At 41.2% G+C, this 21,410-nt stretch overlaps 1 protein-coding gene across 19 annotated transcripts in view; it reads left to right on the top strand.

The window, feature by feature from the left end:
- The window catches only part of KCNAB2 (potassium voltage-gated channel subfamily A regulatory beta subunit 2), a 961,933-nt gene that overhangs the window by 305,598 nt on the left and 634,925 nt on the right, over nucleotides 1–21,410 (top strand). For all 19 annotated transcript variants that reach the window (XM_069239974.1, XM_069239987.1, XM_069239978.1 and 16 more), the window contains one exon: nucleotides 18,833–18,961. In XM_069239974.1, the coding sequence (XP_069096075.1) occupies nucleotides 18,885–18,961 (77 nt within the window). In that variant the 5' untranslated portion in view covers nucleotides 18,833–18,884. The remainder of the gene's footprint in view (nucleotides 1–18,832; nucleotides 18,962–21,410) is intronic.

Here is a 21,410-nt window from a genome sequence, read left to right on the forward strand (position 1 = left end):
TCTTTGAAGAGGTGACTCTTCATCTTTTTCTGAACTGTGAGAAAACAGCAGTTTGATGGCCACAGGTTGTTCCAGATTGTTGGTGCAAAGACGTGGAAGGCCTATTTTCTTTTTTCCATTTATTACATTTGTTTATCTCCAGTTTGACATTGACCTGGATGTGGGCATGTCCGGAACAGTCAGAACTGCGTCCAGAAAGATTAGCCCGATAGGCAAGGGTACTGGTTGTGATTCGTGGTGACCTTGTAAGTGATGCAGCCTGTTTTGATGGAGATATGTGCATGTAGGAAACCACATGGAGTTCCATCAGAGAAGGGAATATGTGATTGATATTCTTTAACCCCTTGAAGAAGCGTGCTGGGGCATGTAGAGTGAGTATCTTGGAAGCCATGGAGAAGGGTGTTGCCTAAATGCAAATATAATAGCTTAGACTGAATTTCCGAAGTTGCTTGCTGAGGGGAATTCTTTTACTTTTTTTTAAACAGGGGTGGTACCGTGCTGGTATGGTCTTCCTGATAATGTTTCCTTAATGGAGAGGTCAGTGTTGAGGGTGAACGAGAGGGGCTTGGTGTAGACTAAAAGAGGGAGTTTGGAGCCATCCAGGTTCATGCCAATGAGGCATTTTTTGATTATCTGTTTGTTGATGCTGTGAAAGTGCGACTCAATAAATACTCATAAACTGGAGATTTTTTGAGAGCGAAGCATTTATTCTGGCTGAAAGGACATCATAAGCCAGCCTCAGCTACCGCAAGCCTAGCGGTCTATCACTAAGCATGGGCAGATATACTCTCCTTATTCAATGGACATTACCAGAGAGCACATACAGAGAAAGAAGCATTCACTACTAGTACCTCATAGCTCATCCGGCTCAGTTGATAAGACTAACTGCGTAGAAATGTTCTTCCCACCATGGATTCAACATTGAAACAAAGATACAAGTCTGATAACATAACACTGTAGGCATCCTCCCTAATAATCCTCAAAGTAAAGGAAAGTCGAGCTCTCCAAAATATCATTTTATGATTTCTAATGTTATCCCTACTGTGAGCTTGCAAATTGCTGTGCTGCTGGTATATCATGTAGAGAAGATGGAGTCAACAATGTTTTCGAAAAATAGCCTAGATGTTCATGTTGGCAAGTAAGAGAAACTCACTCATTGTGAGATTGAGATTCAGGTAGGCACTCGATGTCCAGGTCTGAGTGACATGGAGTAATTATGCAAATATATATACGTTAAAAAAGGTATCGAGTAAATGCATTTATTGAATATCTTGTATACTACATATATATATATATGCATAAAATGGCACTTTGCTGTCAGTGAACAAGGCTTCGGATGCAGCCGAAACGCGTCTGATGGGAAAAGGTAAATGAAATGAAATAATAAAACACATGAGAAGCAAACCACAGCAAGCGTTGGGTCCTTTGTTGGAAAGTAAAATTGTATATACATATATATGTGTGTGTGTGGGTGTGTGTGTGCTTTCAATCAGTCTCTTGGTGCTTTGAGATGAGGGTACAGGGTACAACGTAACTGAGCTATTACTGTCTGTTCAACAAAGTGGCCCTACTCACAGCTTCCATATCGGTGTAACACAAATAGTTGCTTAATAATGGGAAACTCTCTCTGGGTCAGCTGGGAGCAACACAGAACGCTTCCCCCAACAAGAAGCCACACCTACTAGCTTTGATTTTATATTCTTAAGACAAGCTAAACCTATTGGCTTTGCCATTGCTTGTTTTCTTTTAAAGTTTGAAATACAAAAGTTAAGTTGTAAAAAATGTATATATATGACATATCATACCTAGATTTGGTGTGAGTGATTACTGATTGATTCCAGGGGGTCCTCTAGCTGAGAGCTCTCTCATGAGTTTCTGAAGCGTCACTTGCTTCTCTTGAATGTTGGTAATATTGAGATCTTGCGGCATAGGTATGTTTTTAATATTAAACGAAGAGTATTCTTTGTTATGCAAAGGAATAACTGATTTTCACAAGAATAAACCTTCAGCTACACGTGTACAGGAACACTACACGAGGTAATACACTTCTGAGAAATTAGTCAACTCTTTTGAAAATGGGAAAACGGAAAAAATGGGTCAGCCAGTCTCTCTGAACATTTTCACCCTCCTGTTTAGTTCGCACAAAAGCGCAGCTGCAGGAGAAATGTCTTTTATCAGTCGCCACCTCACGAATCTTACACCGGATGAGGAATGTGTGATCAGAGCCGTGCTTTTCTCAAGGAGGGAATCTTCACTTACTTCAGCAGTGCTCGCGCCGGAACAGGGTTGCGCTGCAGGAAGGGCCGTGGATCGGGTTTACTTTGTGGAGCCGGATTGTCTCTAACTGAGAATGAGCTCTGTAAACTGTGCCGGGCACCGTGACTTGTCCTTGGCATAGACCGCGGTTTTCTCTGCTCTGATGTGATACTGCGCTGGCCTCGGAGACAGAGATGCAAAAAAAGCAACTGCGATGAGATTTCAAAGGAGCAAACTTAAAATCTAAACAAAATCGCGGACAGCGTTCCATCTTAGGGGTATAATAATTCAGTATTGATTATTTGAAGTAAGCGTGTTTGGCTGTAATGTTCATTGTCTAATATTTTGGAGCTTCGGTCTTCAAAGAAGGGGAGATGTGCTGTCAAAGAACACCAGGGTGCCACGTAAATTATGAACATTTTATCATTTTGAAGAAGGCGGTAGTTTCGCTCCAACTTGTACTTTGTTTTCATTTAACATTCTAGTGCACTTCCTTGTGTTCCACGCTTTGCTTAAAATATTACGTTTCTCCATTAGGAAAAAGAGAAATCGTGACGCAATTTCTGAAGCATTACTCCCTGAAATACTGGCCTGTTACTCCACCGAAGTAAAAACATATATTTTGTTTACATCTGTGGAATTTCCAGAGTAAATTTTAGAAGGGGTAGGGAACCCTCCACCCAGAGGCAGCTGAAGCCTTCAGCTTGGTCTACTCAGATAGTGGGATTCATCGAGAGAGTTGTAGCCTTCGGCTGCTTGCAGCACCCCCTGCAACTCCTTCCATGTTTGTTTTCATTCACCTGCCGACTTCGTCCAAACCATCACATATTTTTTTTTAATCTTCTCATTAAACAGCGCTCTTGTGAGTTCATCTGCCAGTCCAGGGAAGAGCTGACTCTGCGCGGAAGGGCTGGCATGGGCAGAGACGTGCATTGCTGCCCAGTTCAGGACACCGGTTACAGGGATGTGCTTATCCACAAAGTCCTCTTTTCTCATAAGACACAACTCATCACCCTACTATTGAGCAATAGACTCTTAACCATGATGTAATTTGGGGTCCTGCTAAACATTTGAACTCATCCCTACTGCCACTGTACGAGTTCCTCCCGAATCACATAACTGATGAGCGCTCTCAGATTCCCAAGCTATAATTCTAGTTTTAGAAAAGCATACAAATTACAGGTATCTCAGTTAAATTCCCCCGTGAGTTTCATGACACAAATCCTCAAAACGCACAACGGCCACTGCAGGTAAAAGATATTTGTGCGCTGTAGGAGTTGTCTGAGCTGACTCTTAGACGTCTTTCTGAAAATGGGTAAATGTATGTTTGTTGCAATTTTTGTTCAGTGTTTTATTGTTTAAATTGCTGCTGCTGTGTGTTGATGGTAGGGGCATGGCTGAAAACACTGTAAATACAGTTGTCTGAAAAGAAATTGGGTCCACTCACAGGAAACCCATCTCAATCCTGTATCACTGCACAGGCACTATTCTTTGATGTTTGTGTTTGTAATGCCTCTATACTTCCTTGCTTTGATACCTTTCTTTGAAAATAAACATTAACAGCATGTGTTGGCTTTGGATGTTCTAGACTATGTAATGGTTAGCATGTCCCATTAGTCTTTCTTCAGATTAATTTAATGAACGTGTTGGCGGGGAAGGTGCCTGGATACCTTCTTGCAAATCACAAAAGCAACAAAAATGTGGGTGCTTAGAAGCATGTTTGTCCTCCCATGCTGCGGCTCCAACTCTAGCACACCGGCCTGCTTCCCAAACCCTCAGTGCTTTTTCCTTTTTTTTTAAGTGAAATAGTTAGTCAGTATGGTGTGCTTTCACTTTCTGGTATTCTTCAGTAGCTGTTATTTTCATGGTAGACTTTCATAGGAATTGCTGCCTAAATAGCCCTGTTAGAAGATTTTTGCAATAACTATTGGTTTGGTAATATGCTAAAATTAGGGTAGTTCTGATTCTTTCAGTGTTTTGTTGCATTTGTAACATATCTTACAGTCATAATAAATCATGCAAACAATTATCTGTCTCCTATTTTTTTTTTAATAACAAGATTGATCTGCATACCATAGTATTCCAGTATTCGACATTTTTGCAACATTTTTTGTCCTTTGTACCCTTTCAGTTGCACCTACTCCAATATAAACATATTTCATGCATGGATGTATTATCTTTTGTCTGGCACTCCACACTTGTGCACTATAGTTTTCTTTCATAGCGCTTACGTAGTTGCACTTCAGCCGCTCCCTCTAGGTAGCCAGGTCTGATCAGTTTCACCTGTAATCTGGAATATGTGACCATTTCTGAGAGTGAGGAAGGGTAGCATTTTGGGCGAGGAAGCAGGAACAGCGTTGTGTTTGTAAATGTGGTCCTCTCTTGTACTCATCGGTACTCCTTCACGCTGATTGTTTACATTTATGTCATGGTGCTCTATTATCGTTTGTGTGGTATAGTTTCAAAAAGAACCTGCTCTTTTCTATTTCTGATTATAGCATCTACCTTTGCTTCTGCCTACTTCTCCAGTTCCATTTGCCACCGTGGGACCGAGCGTGCTTTGTCACTGTTCTTAGGCCATCACTAGTTCTTTCTTAGCTAATATAAATGTGAGTTCTCTTCATCTGTCCCAATCTAAATAATATTAGGGTCTAGTGTATTTCAGATTTTTTTAATTTTGGTATAGTACAATATTTTTTCCCAATTCCGATGTAACACACGGAGCATGGGCAAAACATAAGCAGTAGATCTGCTCTATAGCCCTGATATGTTAGACAATGATTTGGGACTGTCTGGGAGATGTTATTTAACCATTCAGATGCCAGGAATGTACAATGCAGGATACTGTATTAATTTGAACTGTGCATTCCTGAAGACCATTTTGGGGTATTCCTGTATTGTTGACAGTCTTTGGGGCTGTGAAAGTACACCCGCTACATTGCATATTTGTTTTATTTTCTGTATTATTGCTTTAAATATTAAAAACTGACCTCATGGTATGTTATACATTTCTCATAAAATGTGGGCAATTTTTCCTCATGTCAAGTCTGCAATTAAAATACTTGCTCACATCCACAAGTCAAGATCTGTACTTCTAGCCAACTTAAAAAATTCAGGTAATGTCCAGATGAGTAGTTTTCAGGATTGTGTTACTTTTGTTTTTGTGCGTTTGAGTATTCTTTGCTAACAGTGCCTGGTTGCTTTTATTAGTATGGGAGGTTCTCTTTGCTTTGTCGAGGGTCAGATAAAGTTGCCAGTGTCAGATGCCATGGTCACCCACCCTTCCTTGTACCTGGCTTCCAATGTCTCAAGTCCTATTAACCACCTAATGACCCACTGTAGTTGTGCCACTAGTTAACATTCCCGCCATACTCCATTGGGTAGCTGCAATGTTTGTATAGATTCCTTATGTCTCTGTCTAGTCCATATAAGATCAGTCACCATAGTATTTATTTCTCTAAACAGGTCTTTCTGTAATCTCAGTGGGAGGATTGAGAAAAAGTAAAACAGACCTGGTAGCACAATAATGTTTATTATAGATATTCTCCCAAATGTGGACAAAGGGAGCGAGGGCCAGAATGCAGTGGTTTTGTGGGCCCTTGATAGCTCCCTGTTTAAATTACTGGCTACCAGTTGAGCATCTGAATGGTACACATTAATGCCTGTATGGAAGTGGATTATTAGTTGAGGTGGGGAAGGAGTAATAACACTAGCTCTTCAGGGTGAACCTCAAATGTCACTAAATTAACCTGAGCTCAACTCCTTGGTAGCTATGGCACAAAAAACAGACAGGTTTAACTTAGGGCAAAAGGGTAAACTATTTTTCAGTGCCAAAACAGTAAGCAATACAAATCTCAAGCTTAGTAGAGTAAATTTTATTTAAAAAAAAAAAAAAAAAATGGCAAAAACCCAGCAAGGGGAACTGAAGAAATGCATTTTTATAATTTAAAGTGAAAACAGGGCCATAAAGCATTAAGCTGCAGTGGTGGTCTATGGATGTGGTAGACCGTGACCTATGCACAATTTTAGGACAACCTCAGTGGAGTTCAGGTCCGATACACCAAGTGGGTTTTTCCGGCTCAAAGGTTTTACCTTCGGGCTTAGTCTTTTTTTATGAAACTCAAAATCTTCCAGCAGGGCAACCTTGAAGCTGTGTTATACTAAGTTGCATTGAAATCACACCTCATTGTCTAGAGATTTCATTGACCCTCTGGAGGTCTTGGAGGTCCAAAACCTTTCTGAGTCCCAACTTTTCAGTGTTTCAGGAACAGCTCAACTGGGTCACTTGTAACACTGTCAGGAGCCAGGACTCCCTGCAGCAGAGTGCACCAGCAGGCTCCAGTTGTTACTGGTCAGCTAGTCACTTCAGGAAAAAGGCCTCCTGCAGCTTGTTGTGTCTCTGTAGCCACTCAGCAGGCCTACCAACTGACCCATGAAGTCCACTTCTTTGTCCTTGTTCCAAGAGGAAGCTAATCCAGTTCTTCAGGGCTCCCCCTCAGTTTATAGCAAGCAGGCATCAGTCCTCTTCTGATCTTATGCAGGTCCAGGAAATGTCCTCAGTTTCCTTGAAGTGTCACGGCCAGATGGTGCGGTGACGCATTGCCCCCAACCCAACAAATAGGAAAAAAGTTCAGAGGGATAACCTTACCCATGTTTTCAGCAGTTGCCCTACTGCAAACATTCCCACATCGCACATTCTTTCTAAGATTTAAGGGGGCGGAACCCTTTCTCCAGTGTGCAGAGCTTTTGTATCCACACAGAGGCGTGGCCCAAAAAATGAGCCTTCCGTTGTTTCCACTTGTACTGGTTCTCGGTGTAGCTTCCTGCCCACTGGGCTTGGAGCCAGCCTGGCTGGTGTGGGCCTGAGAACAAAGTCTTTCCATTCCTCAGATTTCCTCTTACACTCAACTATGAATGGCAGTCGTCACCTCAATTCCTTTCAAGTTAATAAAGTTCCCAGGCACCCCCCCCCCCCCCCCAACTGTCCTTTTGGAGCTATTGAGGATTGCATGCTCCACACCCAGCTCATCCTATCACTAGGTGTTAGCCGTTGTTATGCTTTAGGAGTGGTTTTCAATCCCTACAAAGATAAAGCATTGTCTCAGCAGCTGCTGACAGGCTAATGCATATGAGCTCCTAAGAACGTCTGGCAGAGAAAGATAACTTTTCTAAAAGTTACTTTTGCTGAAATTTATTAAAATCTAACTTCACCAATTGACTGGATTTTTAATAAATATGAAAAATAGCCTTTGAATGACTACTCTATGGTTTACTGCCATAGATTACAGATTAAAGATTATAATCTGTGCTTTGAGATACTCCAGGATCCAGCTACAGTGCCAGTGAAAATAGCTGTTGGAGGCTAGTCACTGGAGGAACATGCCAACTTTAATTTCACATGTTGCACTTTTAAATATCAGGCACACCACCTTGTGGGCAACAAGGAGTGGCTTATAAATATTCAAAAGGAGAGTTTCCTGCTTGTGGAAAAGGGTTATTGTGACAGGTTTAACAACCGGTTTTAGTCTGCTCCAGTCTGGCTACAAATGGTAAGTATGAAGCCATGTTTTACAGTGCAAGCGTGTGGATAGCACAGTAAGTGTAGCTGTTTACAGGTAGCATTTAACTTCCACACCCTTGGTGGACTTTATACAAAATATCCAGGGACTTGTAGCAAGTTAAATATGTCAATCAGGTAAGTAAATTTAACTGTGTTTAAAGGGAGAACACAGACACTTAATCCTTTTTAACAGGGGTAAAGTACACAGAGCTAATACCAGCACAGATAGGTTCTAGAAAAAGGTGAAAAATGTGGGGTTACCCTGCAGAAAAGTAGGAATTCCCCTCAATACCTAAACAAATGTATTTCCTTTGCAAACGAGCAGGAGGTCTGGTAAATTCAGGTCTGCCTGACCCAGTGGTATTGGCAATGGGAACAAACCCAAACACAAATTTGATTCATTTACTCCTAGACCTGGAGACTCCCCAAATCTTTCCACTGTTTTCATATGTTTGTCCATGTTCTGACTTGCAGTTCATAGATAAAGCAAAACATAATCTTTGCATGGTGATATATATGTAGTATTACCTGGTTTAATTTCTTAGTTTGCATTGTTTATCCAGACTTTCATGGCTTCTGGATCTAAGGCAAGAGCAAATGAAAGTTGGCGCAAAGACTGGTATTGTCTTGTTCCCCCAACTACTTTCCGGTTATCAATTATTATTCTGGACACGTTGACATGTGTCTGGTTGCTTGTGAAATATTTTATTTTACTTGATTAACCCCCTCCCTAATCCCATAGTTTGCAAGACAAGGAAGTTCTGAAAACTAAGCATTTCAAAAGCCTTCTCCCTGGCAGTCAGTGCCCGGCTGGCAACTTCGATGTGATTGAACACTGTTAGTATGTGGCTAACACGCCTGACGTTTATGGCTGTGTTTCTTGATGATATGAAACTTGTCTGGTCTAGATGGGCCTATTGCTGTAATAGAGTGGGCATTTGGTTTGCCATTGCTTTGTTCAGGATTTTAAAATTCAGGTTGAGCATTGAAAGAGGTTGGTTGGTAGGTATGATGTTATATCGAAATTATTGAAATGTGGTTTTGGTAGCTGGACTATTAAGGTTTTACTGGGTATAACCAGAAATAAACACACATTCATATGACTTTGTGTACATGGCCAACAGGTGTGGCAAACGTTGTGTAAAACTCTACCTTTAGTTCATCGCTTTCAAGGGTGTTCCAGTTTGCAGGACTTTCATTATCTATTTAATATAATAGACATGTCAAAATCTTCAACCTGAAATGGACTTAGAAACGGTAAGCCCATCAAACACATATGTTTTATTGGTTTTTCAGACAGTGAGTATGTGTGGTACCTATAGAGAACATGCAAATTTGACACCATAAGGACATCCCAGCTAAAAAATAATTATTACAATCTTATATGGAAACAATGATTAACTCCGTGCCAAATGTTCAAGATAGCAAAAACGGCAGTTCATTCTAACAAGATAGGACATGGTTCCATAAAGAAATAGAGTACCAAAAAATGAAATTTGCATTTTGTCAACATACTTAAGAGGAGTTGTGACATGGCTAAGTTAAAATCCACGTTATATGTTTTTAACTTGTGTGTCTTTTATGGATCATGAATCCAAAATAAATAGATCAATCTACTTAATTGTAGAGGTGTAAATTCTGATGCCTTCGGAGTTTCTCAGTACCATGACCACCGTAGGACTGTCTGGTGTATGAGTCTGCCAAATTATCCCCCTCTTCATGTTGTTTGGATTCGTATTCTTTGTAATCTTAGAGACCAGGAAGGTCTGTCTGCTCTTTGTATTTCACTTGTCATATGTCTCCCAGTAACACTTTAATCTCCGGGTCTCTTGGCTCCTTTTTCTGCTACTGTGATGTTTTTCATGCTTTAGTGGTGGTAAGCATATGCTTCTTAAATCAACTTTAAAATCGTTCCAATCAAGCACGGTCCAATCTTTGAATTCTTCATTGACATAAAAATATTGTGTTCTTTTATATATGTTTTTTTTGTGTAAATGATGAGTCTTCCAACAGTTGGGTGCAGTCTCAATGCAGGTGTTCATGGTGTTTGCAAGCCCCAGCATGGAGCAATGATCTGAAAGCGTTTTAGGAGTACTCTGCATGTATCATGCCATCATGCAAGCATATTGTGTAAAAACATATTCATCCTTTAGTGGAGGTTGTGCACCATAGCTTGGTATAATGTCTAACATGTATCCATTAGCTACCAGTGTCTCATTTCTCAAACACGGTTGATGCTGCCGTAGTGGTGAAGTCTGACAATGTGGGGAAAGATCTATACTAACTATGTCTTGTACACAGTTAAAGTCCTCCTCCCGCCTCCCCTCCCTCCACAAACCCCCCACCCGGGTGTTCGGAATCTGGATGGTATGCTAATAAGTTAGACTATAGGGAGTTAAAATCATTTTGGTTAGCTGTGGGGGCATCAGTCGAGGACATTACCATAGAGGATCCACATTAATTTTCCCTTCAGTAATTACCAATCTACCTTCTCGATTAAAGTTTGTTTACCGCAGGAGGGAAGCCCAGTATCAATCATAATGCCTTTTCTGGCATATGTGGAGCATTTGGTATAAACAAGGCAGTCTTTCCATTTTCTGTACCGCCTGGTACCTCCTGGTTTGGTTGTGTGTGTTTACCTGCAGATAGGCGACATCAGTGCAGTGCCTCTGTAGATAAGATGTATTTTATACTTTTTACTTGGGTTTCGATCCCCATCATGTTTCTGGTCGGTAATTTATATATTTAGATAGGAGCCTAAGGTACTAGTTGGTACAAACCGGTTCTGGGAGATCAGTTGTGGTACTAGAGTGTATGCATTGAGTTCTAATTATTCTACAATAACGACAGCTTTGTGTCAGCGTGAGCTCGTGCTTCTGTGACTCTTGCATAACATCTTTAACAATTTCAGCATACGACATGAACAACCCCACAACCAAGATACAATTTCCCTCATGATGAGTTACGCAACTTCCATCACCCTCTACAGCAAAGTAACAAATGAACCTTTTCAAGACTAGTACCTTTGGGCTGCTCTAGGGACTTTAAGGGCATATGGCGTGTGATTTACCTCCAGCATCATATTAGCTCCCATTAACATATGTGGCAACAGTTTCCTGGAGACCACTGGTCTGAAATGTATTTGTTTCCTGAAGATGGAGAGATACACAGCCCAGGCAGCCATGGGGCTCGTGAGACAAACCAGAAGCACCATGTCCTATTTTTAGTACATCTGTAATATAACATCTGATGTTGTTGGGGTGAACATCAGCGTCTCCATCATATCGGAATACCAACCCTCTTCATCTGTTTATTGGTAGTTCGCTGATTATCTCAGTTATTTTCTGGATCTCTCCAGCATGCCAGGCTTTCTTCCACCCTCGCTTGGACCATTTTTGTTTCATTGAGTGGCCCCTGTTGTGCAATCTTTGTTTTGCTCTTTGTTGCTTCCTTTACCAATCAAGGAACTCTTTATGCACTAATCTTTTTTTTGTGTAAATTTTCTTGCAAAATGTATGTCGACTTCATGTCAATCCTTCTCTTGAATTGTCTAATTTTTTTTTTTTTTTTACTCTCAGCCAAGTCACTAGTAAAAAGAAGCTGTACACACATTAGATGTTCAAAGGGACATCATGTATGATGTTGTCTGCACTTGGTCTAATGATAAGAAACAACTTTTTTGCTTGTGCACAGAAGCATTTGGATGATCTTATCTCCGAGACAGGTTTGGTGACGTGATTTTTTAGCTCCATTCAGAGATGTTACGCCAAAACCAAACACTCACTGCACATTACAGCATACAGAAGGAGCCAACTGCGTTCTTATGGCATATTCTACTAGTTCATAGTTGCAAAGTCACCTCATGGACTTTCATCACTCCTTTTATTAAATATTCCTGTATGGGTATTCATAATTGTCAAGAAATGCGAATTGGACAAACGACCCTTAAAATAATGTTCCTAATGTCTTCTACCCGTGTTCGCAAGCCACTGTATTAGGATTAGTTACTGCTTTTCAATCAATGTGTACATGCTGTGATCTACAGCTACATGTGCTGCAAATAGAAAGCATTACCTCCATTTAACAGTCAGTTTGCAGCTTGTGGCGCTGTAGATTTACATGCATTCTGCCCACCTCAGATGGGTGCACAGGATAAGGCATGTGGACTTAGTAATAACTTGAGGTTACTTATTGACAATGTCTTGGTGCCTTATAGGTTACAAGGGAGATACTATGTGTCGCCTCGAAACAGGAACCCCCTTTTCAAAGAAAAATCGCTTGTAATGGTCCAAACCCAACTGTAGACGGCAGGAATGTGCACAGAATGTTAACACCACTGTAAACTGAATGCCGATTGTTATAAGTGAGTAGTGTTATCTAAAGTCAGAATGGTTCCTTCAGAGAGATTATTTTCGATTAAGTAAACAGGTGTACTGTAACAAGGTTGTGGGATGGAAAGGGGGATGACTGAAATCTTCCGAAGCTCAGAAGTTGCAGTGTCCTGCACTATTTGCATCCTATTTATGAGGTATACGGGTGATCCCAGGTACAGCATGTTAAAAATCAAATTTGGAATAGGTGGTTGCCTGGATAATGACAAGTTCCCTTCAGGATGAAGAATTTGTTGTCTCTGTATTCTCTGTATTAGGTAGCCTGTGACTTCTTTCTACCTTGTTGGCTTGCAGTAAGATGGAAAGAGAGGAGTCAAAGGGCACACCTAAATTACGAGCCTTGCTTACTGGAGTCAGTCCTGCACCTAAAGATGAAGGCCACTTAGAACATATTCAGATTTGGGGACCGGGGTTGCAACCAATCTCATGATCTCTGTTTTCTCAGATACGAACCTGAGCGTGTTGTAATATCTAGTTGGCAGCCTTCCTCGTTTATGGGTATACTTGCTATAAAGAGCATTTTTTGGTTGCTGTCACTCAATCTGTGGGTTGGATGGTTGTGAGATCTGTCCCCTCCTTGAAACATACTTACTGAATACCCTTTTATTACAAATAATGTAACTTGCACATGAGTAACAAGGAAAGGCTGAATTACTCCCACTCGCATGGAGACAACCCCATACATGCATCACCCATGAGAACGTGAAATACCAAAGGGCATGAACTTGGCAGAGGCTGCACTTTACAAAAATGCATAATTAACAGTGAGTTCATCATCATTTAACTTTATTTCGGTAAGTAAAAACATACCATAAAAGTACAGTACAAGCATCAATTTTTTTTTTTGATTTTTAAGATTGGTAAAACACTAAAAATATAAGCACATTAAAGAATTTAAGAAGATAAAAGGAAGTTAAAAAGCAAACAGAGTAATCAAAATATATATCTCCTAAAAATAGAATGTTTCACTCAACAAGGGCCCTATTCCCTGCGCCCATAGATGTTCGATAATACAATAAGACAATGTCTTTATACTAAAAATTGAGTACTAAAATCAGACATCAACAGTCAATAAATATGCATACATAAGTAAAAATTAGCAACCCAGTCTTATTCTTTAGAATTGCTAATCTAAGGCGCCAGATTGATTCGAGAAATTTTGCCACTGGTAAAACTACCTGGACAGATGGATCAGATTTTAAAATTCTCTCAACATGAAGATAGGACCTGGCGCCTATAGATTTGCAAAGCGGAATGATCCAAAGAGCTCTTTGTTTGTGATATGCATGGCAATGAAAGAGAACATGTGAAATGGACTCTTCACGTTCAAAACCCATCGGACAAAACTTGGATCTGTTGGTGGGACAGAGCCATTTGTACATTAAGGAGCACAGAGGGAGGGACCCTATTCTGAATCTAACAAAAAGAGCTCGCGCAAATGGGGATAGTGCTATATCCATGAAAGGCTCGAATTCGTAATGGTTGATTGATAAATAACTATCGGACATAGACAGCGGGACAATCTTAGTAAATTGCACAATCTGAACGTTATGCCAAAAAGCATTCTTCAGTAACTGCACAGCATTTTAAGGAATGGAAAATGGGTCCAACCAATAGGACCCTAGACCTAGATGGATTAAGGACTCTTTGACATAGGCACACCATTTCGTTTTGCTTATTGTGTTACTGCCCACCAGTTTGAGAAGCCCACAGCGAAATGGAGAAAGGGCGTCTGTTGACCAAAGCCGGATCCAATATAGCAAGGGCCTTAAGGCAGCAATCTGCGAGATAGAAAAAAGATTTAAATCCATATGGATGGGCAGAGATGGAGTACTGGAGGGAACTTTTAACAACAGTTTCAAAAATTGATTTTCCGCCCTTGCCAAATCCACCAGGTTACAATGGCCCCAAAGTTCAGCACCATATAGGACCTCCCCCCCCCCCCCCCCAGGCTTGAGATCAGTATATTTCAAGGGCGGGAGACATTGCAAATATGGGAGATCTAGAAGCAAATCTTACGATGCCACCCGCCCTTTGCTTCAGGCACAATAACGATTTCTGGCGGTGTGCATGCCAAAGGTGTGAGTCTTCCAATTTGATACCTAAATAGTCGAAAGTGCCCACTATTTCCAAGGGAGCACCATTTAGGTATACCGGCCTCTTCATTTTGCACCTATTGTCCCCAAAGACCATATATTTAGTTTTTGCTGAGTTGATTTCCAACCCATGGGGCCAGATGTAGCAAAGGGTTTGCGCCTCGCAAACGGCGAAAAACGCCGTTTGCGAGGCGCAAAAGCCTCTCTGCTATGCAGAAATGCATTTTGCGAGTCGGATCCGACTCGCAAAATGCATTTCCGACTCGCAAATAGGAAGGGGTGTTCCCTTCCTATTTGCGACTCGCAATGCTATGCAATTTCATTTGCGCCCGCAAAAGCGGTCGCAAATGAAATCGCTGTTACCATCCACTTGAAGTGGATGGGACCCCTTCCCCTTTGTGAATGATCACAAAAACTATTTTTCAGAGCAGGTAGTGGTCCTATGGACCACTACCTGCTCTGAAAAATACTGAAACAAAAGGTTTCGTTTTTTTTTTCTAAGTGCAGCTCGTTTTCCTTTAAGGAAAACGGGCTGCAGATAGAAAAAAAAATAAAACTGCTTTATTAAAAAGCAGTCACGGACATGGTGGTCTGCTGTCTCCAGCAGGCCACCATCCCCGTGAGTGCCCATACTCGCAATGGGGTCGCAAACTGCGACCCACCTCATAAATATTTATGAGTTGGGTCTTTGCGACCCCATTGCGAGTTGCAGAAGGTGTATGAGACACCTTTCTGCATAGCAAATTGCGACTTGCAATTTGCGAGTCGCACGGACTCGCAAATTGCAAGTCACAATTTGCTTTTTTCCTACATCTGGCCCATGGTCCTTGCAAAACTCCAAAAATCGGGAGAGCAATCTGGAGAGGCCCATGGCAGTTCGTGAGAGTAACAGAGTGTCATCTGCGAACAGAAGACAGGGGAACTTCTGCCCACCCAAAATCGGGGCATCGCCATAGCAATCTAAAAGGTAAGGGATACATGCATTAATAAACAATAAAAATAGGGTAGGCGCAAGAACGCACTCCTGCCTCACACCTCGTGCTGTAAGAAAAGCTGGGGTCAGGTCGCCAGCCGAACCCCAGCAAACTCTGGCATAGTTCAGAATAAAGATCTTTGATGATATTAATCATAGAACCCGGAACTCCAATATTGCTCAAGACCTCCCAAAGCTTAAAACGCGGGACAAGGTCAAACGCAGATTTTAAATCAACAAAGGCCGCAAATAAATGGCCTTTGTCTGCGTCTACGATCTTCCACTTGATGGTAGTAAATCGGAAGACCTGATCGATGGTACTAACCTTGTCCCGAATCCAGCCTGGAGATGACTTAAAACCTGATTTTTTGTCATCCAGTATTTTAATCTGGATAACAACTGGAAGGAGAATATTTTTTGCAAGTTGTCTAATAGACTAATCGGTCTATAGTTCCCAGGGGAACTCTTATCTCCTTTTTTGTAAATGGGGACGATAATAGCCACCTTCCACGAGTCTGGGTAAGATCGAGTTGTCAAAGCAATGTTCGATAACCTATTGATGTACCGGGTCCAAACGGATAAGTCTGATTTATACAAGTCCGATGGAACACCGTCTGAGCCAGGAGCCTTCCCTGTTCTTTGGGCGCGAATTGCCAGCTCTGTTTCCTTTAGGGTAAATGGCGGCACAGGAGGGAGAAACAATAGAGAATCAGTAGGAGTGTTGTTCAAATCGGGGCAGGACCCATAGAGTTCCCGAAAGTGGGAGAGCCAAGTTTCAGCATCAATGTGGCATTCAGGAAAAGATGAAAGGGCGGGTCTCTACGTGAGACCAAGGTCCAGAAAAAGTTTGGGATCACGAGCACTAGCCGCCTCCGCAAGACACTCCCATACATTTTCCTCATATTTAAGTTTAGATGACTTGCAAGTAGAAGCATAGTTTCTTCTCGCATGTATAATGGCGTCCCGGCTCTTTAGCTTTAAAGCTTTGGACAAAAGGCTCTTGGCCTCCCGACACTCCTTATCAAACCACTTACAGTTAGGCAAAAAATAATTGTTTTGGGTTGAAGGAGGTTTAGTAAAAAGCTCCTTAAGATCCGCAAAAAGAGCCACATGAGAGGACATAACTTCTGAGCGAGATAGGACAGTAAGGTCATCAAAGAGCTGGTGGCAGGAAACTAAGGCGCGGAGCTTATCATTAAGCAGATTGGATTTCGAAAACGAAGACCATCTCACCACGCGCCTATTGCTGGATAATTCCAGCCAGTCATTGGGAACATCCTAAACATGAGGTGTAGTGAGCCCTCTAAAAAGAGTTGCATTATATTCAATTTGTAAAGGGGCATGATCACTAGTGCACCGAGAACCCACCTCTACATTGATTATAAAATGCCAGACTCGCAGATCAAAAATAACGTAATCCAGAGTACTACTATAGTGGCCTCTGAAAAAGGTAGGTCTGACAAGATTGTCATTTGAAAATCGACCATTTCCAAAACGAAGACCATATGTTACTACAAGGTCTATTATCTGCAACACCCTAGGGGGAGGAGTACATAACACTGGTTGGGTTAAAAGCGGGGGTAGATTCCATACTTCATCTTCAGCCTGGATAGACTCGGCAAAAGCTGAGTCGAATTCAATTTGGGCGTTTAAATCACCTGCAATAATAACACAGTATTTAAAATAAAGATCAGATAAAAGATTGTGCAACAGATGAATAGTATCAGACTGATGGTTAGAAGGGCCTGGTCTGTTATAAATATTAATGCATAACACCGGAGTACCTGATATAGGCCATATTGCTATTGCAAGAATGTCGCAAGAGTCAACAGCAATTTCCTTTACCCTGCCCACCTCAGTCAGCTTGACCCAAGTACATAGACCCCCAATCGCCTTTCCCCTAGAGGACTGGATCGCCTTTTTAGTAAAACAACAATAGCCTTGCCTGTACACACAATCCGTAGACCAAGTTTCCTGAAACATACATATGGAAAAAGATTCAACATAAGCCCCCCAGTCCGGATCAGATAATTTGCTCTTGATGCCAGCCACATTCCAAGACAGTAATTTCCTTGATATAGTGCTGCAAACTGGCGTACAAGAGTCAACATCGGGAACTGAATTCGAAGTCCCATTGGTAATGCAAGATGAAGCCCTTGTAGTATTGGCACCCAAACCAAATGAAGAACTTGGAAGTGGCGCTACCTGGACATATGGAACGTTATGTTTGCAAAAATTAGGATGGCGTAGTCAATCCACATCTGATGTGTCCCCTGGGGTGACGGGGTCTCGTATGAAAGTACCTTTAATGTTGCAGACCAAAACAGCCCCATCGCCGGGAAAAGGCAACGAGCAGAGGGGGACAGTTGAAACAGGAGCATTTAGAAGAATTGGGTTGACTCTAGGTGGACGAGAGGACGTAATCTTGTGACCCGTAACAGTCAAACTTTCTCTAAAAAATATATCAGTCTGTTCTTGATAAGTTACGAGCTTCCATCTGCAAAATCCCCTTAACTAAAGCGGGGCTGGCGAGATGGAGTTTAATAATTAACAGTGAGTTCAGCTTGTTCCCTGTTATAAGGGTTTGCAACATTGCAGAGTGATGTTTGACTGAAGACCTAAAATGAGAACCTAGACTTCTCTTATGTTTGAGGCAGACTTTGATGATCTAAGAGTGTTTACAAGATGTAGATGCATACCTTGCTCGCTTTCTGCATCTCGTTCCAACTCTCCACTGTGTACAGTGGCTATCTGTGGCTTGGATGATCCTTAACTGTCTTGATCTCATTGTGTGCAAGCTACCTCGAGCCTTTAGAGTGATTCTAATGCCTGCCATTCTCAGGGTTTGGCTGCCTTTTCAACCCAGGATTTTCCCTTCCTGACTTGAACTGGCAGTTGGACGCCTGAGGGCCCTCAGTAGTTCTGTATTTTCGAATCATGTTTACAAGACCATTAACATTTTTTTTTTTAAACACCCTTTTTTGTTAGAGATCTAATTGTATGTTTGTTGTAAAATGTATTACATTACACACCATCAGTATAAGAAACAAGGGGTAAAAGTTATGTCCTCTGGGCTTTACTCATTTACTAGTGAAATAGCCTAGCTAGGGGTATAATGGTGCTCACCAGTTTTCGATAGTGAATTTAACACATGTGGGTACTAACTGTGGTTTATTACATACCCCTAGATGGGGAAACCAAGAGGGATCAGTCCACCATTTGTTTAATTGTGTTTTTGAGCTGGTGCTCTGGTGGAGCAGAGCTCAAGAGTTTTTCCGAAGCCTCCCTTGTGATGGTGGCTTATTCGGCATAGATGCACAAGTCCATGAATCATGCCAGATTTTCAGGATAACCACTCACTATGCAGATAGATTTCATTTAGCTCTGTTGTATATTAAAGAATTTGATGTGGATCTCCTTAATATCTGGTATGCATCTGCCTCTCCTGATAGTACACCACTTTTAGACTGTTTTTTGATGTTGTAATTTAATTTTAACTAAGACCTCTGAGATTTCATGAAGAAGAAAAATCAAGTTTGCTTTTTTGTCTCCTTAGGAATTTTTAGAGGGTGAACAGAAGGTCGATATTTAACTCTGACTCTGGCTCGATGTATCCGGAATCAACCACGGACTCCCCGGCTCGACTTTCGTTGCGGCAAACTGGCTCCCCAGGAATGATTTACAGGTGAGAAATATATTCCTGTTCACCTTATGAACCCATGTTTTGTCCGTAACCTTGAGCAGCTCTGTGTCCTAGTGCGCATTTTCCATTGGAGCCCAATTTAATATGAATACAGGTTCTGGGTTTATAAAACTGATGTTAAACACTCTGCGAGCTATAGTTGCTTTTCTGCATTCAGCTTCCATCCATGGTTATTTCATGTTTTAAAATAGCACAAACCCAACAAAAATCAGCCATCAGTATGCTTTACAGAATGGACCCCTATGAAGACCAAGTATCTCCTTACAGTGACCAAAGAATCCAAATCTACGGGAAACTTGAAATCTAGACCAAAACTAAAACACCAACAGGCCGTAGATCAAGAGAGAAGTAACAATAAAGGTGGACAGGATGCAGTTAATAATTGAATTTTCTTCAGGAATGTCAATCCTAGAAATAGGCATTGGCAAAGTCAGTAGGTCTGGCATTGGCCACCAGCCTTTTGGCTTACGCAAGTTTTGTTTTGTTCTGTTATGGTTTTTGCTAAACTTTATCGTCGGTGATGTAGCGGGTCCTCAGCGATAGGCTTTCAAAGATGAATCGATAAACAAGTATGCAAGCCAGATAAAGAGGCTTGCACAGATAGACTGGGAGCTAGATGCACAACTAGAAAGAGCTCTGATGAAGATAGATGTGGAGAGTGCGGGATAGATAGATAGATAGATAGATAGATAGATAGATAGATAGATAGATAGATAGATAGATAGATAGATAGATAGATAGAATTGTAAACACAGAGTTGCACATAGTCCAAGTACACTGTTTCAGCATTTTCCACTCCCACACTCAGAAGACATTTAGAAAAGTGCCACCTTGTAATACAGACCTACAGTTAAAGAAAGAATACAACACAGCTATAACTACGTCATATGCAATGGCATGTAGTAAAAAAATAATCTGGAGGCTTGGCCACACAAAGGGATCTGATTTCACCAGATACACCAATCTCCAAGAGAAAAGGGGGGTTTAAAACAAGATGGACTTTCCAGCTGTAGCCACCAGGTGGCGGAACATGGGTGAATTCTAACTACTTGCATGGCTGAAGTTTCTGCAAAATGGGTGAGTGTGCTTTGGTTTTGCTCTAAGATAGAGTAAATTGAATCAATGGTTGTACGGGAGGCTTCCTGTTTACTCAGGGATCCAATGTTATTGATCGTGGTGGCAAGAAACTGTGACAGCTTGTTCTACAGAGCTTGACAAATCTCAAATTGATTATCATGTTTTCGAGAGGACCCCAATTTTATAATAAGCTTAAAGATCATTTCTGATTTATTGGTAAGCATAATGTGTGTCGAATAGTAATTTTCTTTAGCCACAAGAAGTTGATACATATATGAGACTATTGCCAGGCTATAAAGTTGTTTTGCCTCATCAGTGTAATATGACTACCTTTTTATTTCTACTCTCCTGTCAGGTGTGTAAGTCAGGTGTACACCAAAAGTGGTTCTTGTGAGAAAGATTTTTGATGTATTCAGGGGACTCAGTGGATATTGTCTTGTTAAAGTAATTTGTTAAAAGCGGCAAAATCACAATTTAGGTCATTTGAATTAACCGTATTGGGGTTGGAGGCAATGTTAGATGTAATTAATTCGTGCATCTCCAAAACCTCTCTATTAAAAGCTTCCTTTTGTTCTTTTTCTTTGGTTTGGATTTTTTAAGAGTGATAAGGGAGTCTTCGATGGTCTGACTGTAGTAACCTTACACAAAGGTCCATGGTGCACTTCTAGGACAGAGGAAGCAAACAATTGCATCTCGATGTCCGTAAAGATAAGCGAGTTCACAGTTTAATGGCATTAGATTGTAAGTTTCAGATGATAGTTGAAGTCCCTCAAAACAATGGAACCATCATTATCAAGGATGAGGCGGCCTCTACCTTCTTTACTGGAAGTGCAGACGATTGCAGAACATTGCGTATTGGGGGGAGGGTCAATAAAATAAAAGCAAATTGATTGTTTGATAACCAGATGTGCCTTCGCATGCAAGCCCTTCTGCTTCAAATATTCTTTGAAAAAGTTTTGGTTTACTATTTGTTCTTAAATAATGAGCACTCTGCCTCTGGGTTTATTAGCTTTAATAACTCTCAATATCTAATATTTAGTTGGTAATGGTTCATGTAGTGTTTGTTGTGAATTTCTCTGCACCCAAGTCTCAGTTAGGCAACAGAGGTCAAGAGTATCAACAATCTGGAGGTGATGTTTTGCCACTAATCTCAGTTTACTCACCTTAGCCTCCATATTGTACATGAAAGATGTCCTAGAGGATGACGTGGAAGAATTAGGTGGCAAATTACAAAGCCGGTAAGGTAAAAGGATCATTGTGGTATGAATTCTCAGAATTTAGCGAACTTTTGGTAACTTAAGAAAAAAAATATGGGTTAACAACGTGTGCTTCATTTGCACTATTGATAAGAGGG

This window comes from Pleurodeles waltl, chromosome 6 (genome assembly GCF_031143425.1).
Source record: "Pleurodeles waltl isolate 20211129_DDA chromosome 6, aPleWal1.hap1.20221129, whole genome shotgun sequence".
Lineage (NCBI taxonomy): Eukaryota > Metazoa > Chordata > Amphibia > Caudata > Salamandridae > Pleurodeles > Pleurodeles waltl.